The sequence below is a fragment of the Ptychodera flava genome, chromosome 17 (genome assembly GCF_041260155.1).
Source record: "Ptychodera flava strain L36383 chromosome 17, AS_Pfla_20210202, whole genome shotgun sequence".
NCBI classification, from domain to species: Eukaryota; Metazoa; Hemichordata; class Enteropneusta; family Ptychoderidae; genus Ptychodera; species Ptychodera flava.
Genome location: NC_091944.1, coordinates 10,729,564 through 10,739,306, shown reverse-complemented (window position 1 = coordinate 10,739,306; position 9,743 = coordinate 10,729,564). Strand labels below are relative to the sequence as shown.

Below are 9,743 nucleotides of genomic sequence, written 5' to 3'. Positions count from 1 at the left end.
CTGGAACAAGAAGACTTGTTTCGTTTTTCCTGTGAAAACATGTCTTGGTATGACGTCTGCACAATGGCGGAAAGCGAGCGATACGGAGAAACACTCGACGCCATCTACGACAGGCTCGTCGAAATTAGGGGGCCCAAACTCGGACGCAAGCGCCTCGATTCCAGCAGCGAGCAAGATGATTTCATCGGCATTGCACATCGCTATGAGGAAGATATATACGGTATTTCACTGGAAAGTTTCCTCGACCGTTTCATTCGCAAAAAACGCTATTATAATGCAGAGAGCTCTCGCGTACCCCGATGGTATGCTCGCTTCAAAGGACACCAGGGACGGAGGGCGTCATCGTCCAAAGAGATGGAGGGCGCTAAATCCTGTGCTGTCGGCTCGACAAAACAGCGCGCACCAGTCGTGATACTGAAACGAAAGTGCAATGCTACCAGCACGCATTAGTCCACCATTCACAATCGCTTGACACCACAGTGTACAAGACATTATTCTTATATCGTTTCTTGATTTTATTATCTAAAACCAAATTGTATACGCTCACATTTGTATCACACGTGATTAAATTTTTTACGCCAAAATTTACAGTCTTGAATTTTTAATTTTGTAGTTTTGATGATATCGATTGTTTCTTTCAATTGAAGAGCTTTTTTTTCTCTCTGTTTCCATGAAAAAGCAATTCGAAATGTCAATTACAGAATGGGAACCGTCGCTTTTAACAAAGTATGCGAATTGTTAAGTACCGATGCCAGCCTGGTCTCCAAGTCCAAGGATGAATTATTCACTTAGCAAACAGACAAGAGGTTATCTAAGTGCAAGGGAATGGACGGGTGATTTGTCCGGTCTTAACGAGATCTTACGAGATTTCAGTGTTAATGTTCCTGGCTTTAATTCAATCAATTGCGCAGTAAATTGCACCAGAGAGAGTGAATATTATGCAATCTTCAGCCATGTACATGACGTGCCTGCTTACCTTCTCTTGACACTGGACAATGCCCTGCAAATACATGATCTCGTTCGAACTTTGAATCTCTCGTGGCACGGCAAATGGTTTTATTGCTTTGTTACAATAATTCATGCCCTGGGCTCAGCTAAACCACTTTACTTCAAAATCGTACATTTTCCCGTGTCTATCCGAATGAAAGGAAAATTTACCGACAAATAAAGGAACTTGACATTAATGATGATCAATAAATAATAACTGGAAAAGCCCTGAGCTGGCGCTCCGCGACATCCGCTTCAACCCAATCTTGGTCATGTTGGCTGCGGAGCGCCCACACACGGCTGGATCTTTCGACCAAGCGGCTGGATTTAGGTCAAGGACATTCAGTAGTCTGGTACCAGTTTTATGTTCTGTTCTTCGATAAACGTCAATAGTTTTTCTGTCCTTTTCTCAATTGTTTCTATCATTGCGTCGATTCCTTCATCGGTCATTTTGTTCCAGAAGATGTTGTCAGAGTAGAGAGATCGCCGGAGCATGCTCCTCAGAAATCCCGACTTAATGATAGCCACACTGTGCTCTGGTAGTCTGTAAGTGAGAAATGGAGAGACGATGAAAGTTTAGACACGCTGTTCACCGAGAGAGGCGTGGTTTCATGGCCTGATTAAAATCATATCGTTGGAAGTGCATGTCTGATCAATAACCCTATTCGACAGGAAGACAGTGCTTAATAGCCGCAGTCGACGCTGTTGTAAGTTCGCAGACAAACATTGCAAAAAAAAGCGCGCGACCTTTCCAAATGACGACTGAAGTTCGGAAAAGTTTTGCTTGTCGTGCAGCCGTTATATACCTTTTCCCGGTTATCCCACAATGCATTGCACTGACTGTATCAAACACCGTATGTACACTCAAAACAACGAAAACATATTTTGTTGTACAACGGATTGTTATAGCGAAATGACACAAATTTGCAATACCTAATGTAATGCGATCTTAAAGATTTTCGTCAGTAAACAAAAGTGATGACAAAGTGCAATTTCCGCCAACAGGATAGTCTGAAAATGATTTTGAGACAACATAAAGTGCTACACCTGTGACGTCATCAGAAATAAGCATACAATGTCCGGCTTACAGAATAGCGTACATTTGCGTGCAAGCCTGACATAGGAGGCGGATCTTCTGATGCTTTAAAATCAAAATCAATGATGTATACAAGGATACAAAGATCCCTGGTGGACGCACCGTACGTTAGAACGATGCAAAACAACAACACTCTTCTCTACGGATTTGACTTTGTTGTATGTAGCGGTACTTGTTTGTTGTCTATCTGTGTTATGCTGTTTGTGTTTGTTATATCGAGTTTGTCATCATGGAACTTATGACTATGAAGTAGATTATGGCTTGGTGCTATTGTTCTGATTCGAAGAATGCATGTTCCATGAAGACGCTGCGTTTGGACCCCGAATCTTAATCATTTTAATAGGTGAAACCCGAAGTTCGAAGGGACCACGGTACAAACAAAACAACGTGCCCAGCCGCGCTGTGAAATATGTATCGCGCCTTTTTACACGTGGGGTTTGTTCGTACCGTCATCGTGTTTTGCCTTGGGTGTACTGAGTCTGTAGGACACCGCGCATCCTTTTTATTCCTGAGTAGAACTCTTGACTTTTTTTAGCTGTTTGGGGTTCCGTACTTACTCTTCAATTCCAGCCAACAGTTTGTAATTCAGCGCATCGATACTTCTCTTCGGGTTTCCAGCATTGTCGATGAATACCAGCCTACTGGTGTCGGTCGACAGCGTGAGTATGTGCACCAGCATCAAATTTTCCGGGTCGCCGTCACATTCCAAGTGGAACTGCTTGCGAAAACAACTTTCGCCTTGACTGACGTTGTGGTAGCCACAGCAGTTCCTGTCCAGTCGGTCGTAGTTCTGAAGAGAAAAATACCGTACAAGTGAACAAACTAAACCTAGAATATAGAAAGCGAACGTAGATTTTAATGCCCCTCGGGGATAGATATTCGGACTTTCAAATTTTCATAATACTTTTCTAATCTACCTCTTATTTGGAGTCATTTAAGGTAGTGTGCGCCTCGAAAGTGAAAGACTTAAACTTTTGCTCAGACTTTCCTGAATGAAACTTTCAACCATTTTCTTATCAAATCAACAATAAAAGTCAGGGGTCACCGTGCAAAGTTGGAACTAGCGAAACAGATTACTCAATATTTTGCGGTATTTGAAATTCAAAATGGCCGCCATCCCTGTGTTAACTCTATGGCGGAAAATTAAATTTTGGATTTTCGAAAAACTAAGACGATACAAGGTTTTCTTACTCCAAGAGCTTTAAAATGAGCTCCAACAAGTGGTATATCAGAAAAGAATTGTAGAAATTTGAGAGTCCGAATATCTGTCCCCTAGGCGCGTTCTACCATAAAGCTCTTTGGTATAAATAAACTATTTCCAGCTAAGCGCTTACATTTCCTGTACTAAAAGAGTTGCGAAGTTAAGGAAGTTTGTGAACGACAGCTTGATGCATACTTGTTAGCTGTAAACCTTGTGACGTCGTAGATATGCAAATGAAAATAACATTTTTGGAACAGATCTGTTTCTTCAAATTCAGCAAACAATTATACCTGAATTTCTTTAAGGATCAACACATAAGCCTTGGACTGGTCAATACATACGACACCCCTCCAAGTCCCTATGCGTGATTTTCTGCGGTCAGGAATGCCCCTTCATGAAATGAAAATTCAAATTGCGACAAACTTAACGTTTAATCTCATAACAAACAATATAGAAAACATATAAAAAATCCAAGATTGTCTTCATAAGGTATGTAAACTTTCTGTGCCGACAGAGTCACAATTGTCGGGGGAAAGTACGTTTTAAATTTTACGAAAAACACTGATATCAGTTGCCGGGGGCAGCAAGATAAACCGTCATCATGGCGTCACTGATGTGTGATTACTGTACAGTCTCCAGTTTGACCACAGTGTATACCATATGAAATTTTTTGTAGCTACCGTACACCTGTACAATGGAGAACTGATAGCACTGAAATCGGCGCCTGCGTCACAAATTGATGGTAGAGTGACAATGGTAAGGCCGTTGTCTTCACAACTGTCGTAATGTTCGTATCTGCTGTTTGGGGACGACTGAAGATTACTGGACACACTTTTCAGTATGTTGCAAACTGACTTAGGGGGCTCTAAATGAATAAGTGGCGGTATGAGTGGACTCTCTAGGTTACCAACAATTCAAACAACATTTCTTTTAGGTCCACCGATCTTCAGTCGTACTCCTGTTTGTGCATGTGCTATTGTCGTTTGAGGAGTTAAGTTTCGTTATCTGTTCATGTATGCTGGTTATTTACCTGTATTAGAAAATCGAGGAGCGCTAGCTTGGACCATTCAATTAGACGAATGGGAAAGTTGCAGATTGTATCATCACCAATATAATTGTCACGATCCCAGCACCTTGCCTTGAGAATTCTGAGGTAACCTGGCCACGTGACGTCTATTGTATTCTGGTCCTTTTGATAACTTCCGCCGTGTAAGATATTAGGTTCGAACCATACGACTGGGCGGACTTTTCCGTCGTGAAGAGTAACATTCGGGTTTTCGGGGAACTCCGGAAAAAGGCTTCGGGCTACCATTGGTAGAGTTCTGTTCAGGCCGAGAACGCGGTCGAGATGGAAAGCGAAGACTTCGTAAGTATCATGAATTGTTTTTACGACGGCGCACTGCTCGCGACATTTTACCTCGAGGCGTTGAAGGGCTTTGGGTACTGAATTCCAGTGTCATATACGACACGACTGATCTTCACACGGTATGGAAGGGGTTTCAACCCTAAGATGCTGTTATCAGACATCATTTGCAGCCGCAAAATGTCCTTTTCCGAAAACCACGGCGGAAGAGAATTGTTAACGGCCAGCCTCAAATTTGCATTCTCCAAATTTTCAATTTCCTTCACAAACTCCGGGCGATGTTTCTTCCAAATGACTGTGTGATTTGAAGCCATTTGTCGTCAACGTCCATCTCGGCACTCTCTGCCTGCCTTTGTTTGTCGTTGCTACGAATAAAGTGCAGGTCGTTGCCGAATGCGTCAACAAGCGAGTCCCGCAACAGCGCATGCTTGCTCAACAACTGTTCAGTCTTCTTTTTTTGTTCGAATACGTGCCACTTTTTGTCAAAGAATCGAAACTGTAGCAGGGTAAGTACGATGACAGCAAACAATACGAGGAGAAATAGTTTATTTTTTCGCCTCATGGTGTCAGCTTCCCGATATCGAAGACCAACCGATGTTACCTGAAGGAGTAAAGAGAGAAAATTAATTGCATTACATGTGCGCTATGCTGATTTTTGTCAAAACCTGGCAGACTCCATCCCTAGACTCGCAGTGCACTCACAAGAGAAACAAAAGACAGCACCCTCAACGGCCAGAATGATTCTTTACAGTTGCATTATCGAACACAGTGTCGGTATAGGAGGAGGAATTCACTCAGGCAAGACTAATTTAACATGTGATATTACTTTTCGGTTGTCTTTACCGGATGACCATATATTTATCTCCTACGGATTTGACTTTGTTGTGTTTACCGGTACTTGTTTGTTGGCTATATGTGCTGTGCTATACTGTTTGTGTTTTTTATATCGAGTTTGTAACCGTGGAAGTCATAGCTATGTTGTAGATTATGTGTCGGACCTGCAGTGGTAATTTTGTTCTGATTTATAGAAGTAGAACTCGGAAGAGAACTTCTGGTCTTGTACAAAAAACGTACCAGGTTAGGGAGCGTTCAGTTATTGTGGCCGGGGTGGGCCGGCAAAATCCAGGGGGGTCACCTCACATTTGAAAACTGCAAAGGGGGGGGGGTCATGTATTTTTCAAACAGCTCAGAGGGGGGGGTCACTTAATTTTCATAAGTATCCGTCCCGTCAAAAAGCAGTTTCAGTGTTCAGAAATATTCTGGGAGATAAAAATGATTCGTTGCATGATTTCAATCTCTCTGAAGTTATTCACCTGTAAATCTGAACAAAAGTATAATTATCTGTCACATGAACATCTTGACCTGACAACTCTGAGGCTTGTCTTATTGTAAATCAAGCTCACTGCACTGAGGGCAATGAACAATTCCTATTACTTACATATTAGAGATATAGCAAGTTTTGTCAGGGAAATTATTTAACAGTTACCTGTACTGAGACTACTAGTACCCTGAAAAGTTAAATAATACTTTTAGGTGAAATTCCAATATCATAATTGTTGTCCACATCTGAACTTCTAAATACCCTATTTGAATCAAGTACATTTGTATCAATTATCAAACACCTAAAAGCACAAATTAATTTAGTTTAGCATTGTAAAAAAAATATTCTTAGTTTTCTCATAGACTCCGGTGTATAGTGAATCAGCATTTCGGTGAAATTCCAAAATCTAATTTCTTGCACACATATCAACCTTTAACCATCCTTGGCTAACTATACTTTAAAATGAATTATCAAATGTCTATAAATACACAGATTTTGATAGTTTTGTATTGGAAAAAAATTATTCATATTTTCCTCATAGACTCCCATGTACAGTGAATCTACATTTTGGTATAATTCCAAAATCCAATTTCTGGCGAACACATCCATTTGTTACCACCCTAATCTAATCAAGTACATTGATATCAATAATCGAGAGTACATAAAGACATGGGTTTACCTATTTTTGTATTGGAAAAAAATTATTCATACTTTCCTCGTAGACTCCCATGTAAAGTGGATGAACATTTTCAGTGAAATTCGGTAATCAGATTCCTTGTACACATAATATGCACCTTTAACCATCATATTCTAATCAAGTACAATTACGTTAATTATTGAACGTCTGTATATGCACAAGTATACCAAGTTTTTCATTGGAAAAAAAATTATTCACAATTTTATCATTGACTCCCATGTATAGTGGATGAACATTTTTGGTAAAATTCTACGGTCAAACTTTTTGTTCACATGCCAGTTGTAACAACCCTATTTCATTTAAGTACATTTATGTAAATTATCAAATATCTATAAATGCATAGATATAGTTTTGCATTGAGCAAGTATTACATAGATTCGTCATACATGTATGAGAAAATATATGTATACCACGTATAGTGAATCAACATTATCAACAGCTGATTTTTAATTAAATCCAAATATCAAAATATGTACACACACGCTTGCGCAAAAATATTGCGATCAACCAGTAATTTCTGTCCAACCCCTTTGAGGGGTAATTTCAAAACTATAGCAAGTCAGAATGGGAAATCTGAGCATTAACACCTTTTGAGTTTGTAAGGAAGGTCATTTGAAAAAATCTAAGCTCTTTTTTGAGGGGATTCTATCGCTCAATACCCCTGAGGTGTTTGTGTGTGCAGCTTATTTACTCAAGCAATATGGGAGGGGGGGGGGGTTCATGAATATTTTTCATCTTGAAGGGGGGGTCATCAATTTTTTTTTGGACAATGGGTAGGGGGGTTCACTCATTTTGACTGATGCGCAGGAAGAATTTGCCGGCCCACCCCGGCCATAATAACCGAACGCTCCCTTAGTACCATTAATTTCCGGGTTTGAAGATAGCTCGGACGAAAAAAATGGTTCTGACGATTTAAGTTTTGATATCTACAATGATGATTGTTTAGTTGAGCTTGGATTTGAAACATATTTGCAAAGATCATTTCCTGCTTGAATCTAAATGCGGACTGTTGTGATGGCTGTAGATTCCTGAGACAATATGGGAAGTTGTAAGGCCCATGAAAATCGCTGCAATGAGCGTGACTTTATATGCAAAAACACCTCTCGGTGCTATTTCCATCACTAACAAAATTTCAGTCGACCTGCCGATACCAAGCTGAAAATAGTAAATGTATATAGGTATTAATGCTACTGTGGTGGCCTGGGGTGCCTGAAACACATATAGTTGACGTCATTGCAGTTCCACAATGCTTATTAGTGCATAATCATGCTTCAAGGCCCAATCTTCAATTACCTTGATCAAGATTCGCAAGCAATTAAGTCATAAAGTTACTGTAAAAACTTTAACATTGAGAAATAAATTAAAAGGCGCTATAACGATGTCAGATAGCAGCAGATGACGTCATTATGGTTTGTATCAAGTGTCACAATAATAACTTTCATGTAATTGGATTTCCGGTCTTACTCATTTGCAAATTTGTGGGCCGATGGCCCGATTGTAACATTAAAATTTAAATATGAGGCGCATCTATTATTTAATCATAACTTCACCGTAGCGAACAGGGTTACAGCGTGGTCGATGAATTTTCCATGACAAAGCTATATTACGTGAAATGTGTTCATCGAAAATGCAATCACATGAGACTTATATCAAGCTTAACAACAGCCGGTTCCCTGAGCGAGCGGTAGGTAACTCATGAGCCAACCTTTGACCCCATGACCTCGTAGCTTGCGACGAGCTGAGTACCCGTGTATATCACACTGAAGTTATCATAGACTGAACAAAGATTATATGCAAAACACGCTGTACATACACATATACCGTGACATGTTGCGGGGTCATATCAGGGCAAAATGCGTCATCCCATTTTCACTCTAAACCAGACCCCGAAATCTATGAGAATATATAAACCTAGTAAAAGTAGCAAGATATTAACATAAGCATGACGTAAGTTGAACAAAAAGGAATCCTGTCGAGGAAATTTCGTGCATAAACGAAAACAGTTAACCACCCCACCATTGAACAGTATGTATACAGGCACTAAGACAGGAACTTCCGTGAACTTTTACTACATTGTCGCGAGTGGTCCCGCAGTACACAGTTTCTGGCGCAGGAACCTTTCTATCGTTGTTGTGGGATATACTATAATGGCATGTAACACGAACGCGGTCAATAAATGAAGTTTTCGGACGACATCGATGTGAAGATTACTCTCGGTGACGGTACGTACTATGTTACTGACACTATTCACAACATATTTCTGCAGAATTGAAGAGGGTCCACGGGTTGGATACGAATAATATCCGCATTTGATAACGAGCCTTTGCAGGTTAGTTTGCAAAATTTAGGAGTGGGGAAAATATACTAATTTCGATCGCTATACGACAGAAGTAAACGACTCCTAAAAAGGTGATTTACAGGAACTATGGCCGATGATATACAGAATGTAACTGAGATTCAGGCCGACGGGTGAGCATTGAACGATCACGACTCAACTGACTGTCGGCACGATCTCTTTCAGCAGATATCGTGTCTCTAAAATTGTCCCGGCGACAGGCTGTGTAGTCTTTTCAGCAAATCTTACGTGCAAGATTAAGGCAATGAAAGCTGACAAAATTCCTACCGACTTCTCAACAGTAAGATACCACAAGCTTACCTGTATACGTGTCGGTTGCTGCGTGATGCATGTTTTTGTTCATCAGTTGGGGAAGATTAAAGTCCAGAGGTCATGACCTTATAAGCTCACGCACCACAGCTAGCTGCTCCTGCTCAGTGATCTTATAACCCCAAACGAGTTTGTCCGAGTCATGGACAAATGTTGTTCCGCGTGTCTGTCCAAGCTTTGAAAAAGTAAAGTTGACTGTTCGAAAAGATTTTAGCCCTACATTCAGACAGTGGAGCTATCTAATATCTATGCTTTACCTGACTATGATCACATCCTATTAAACTGGGATTTTTAGTTAGGTTTGGTCAGGCTATTCTGTATAAATTCATGATAAACACGGCTGCTATTGTGATAAAGATACCATATATTGAATATGAATATGCAATGTGTTCAATCCATGAACAACAACATTC

The 9,743-nt window shown here is 40.4% G+C and overlaps 1 protein-coding gene across 1 annotated transcript; it reads right to left on the bottom strand.

Moving 5' to 3' along the window:
* Positions 1-491: 491 nt before the first annotated feature.
* Positions 492-9,445, bottom strand: LOC139115387 (Golgi-associated kinase 1A-like). The gene is made up of 4 exons (XM_070677464.1): positions 9,322-9,445; positions 4,315-5,248; positions 2,641-2,873; positions 492-1,531 (listed from the first exon to the last, which is right to left on the bottom strand). Exons 2-4 carry the CDS (start codon positions 4,594-4,596, stop codon positions 1,330-1,332), a joined length of 717 nt encoding a protein of 238 aa, XP_070533565.1. The 5' UTR covers positions 4,597-5,248; positions 9,322-9,445; the 3' UTR covers positions 492-1,329.
* Positions 9,446-9,743: the final 298 nt, after the last annotated feature.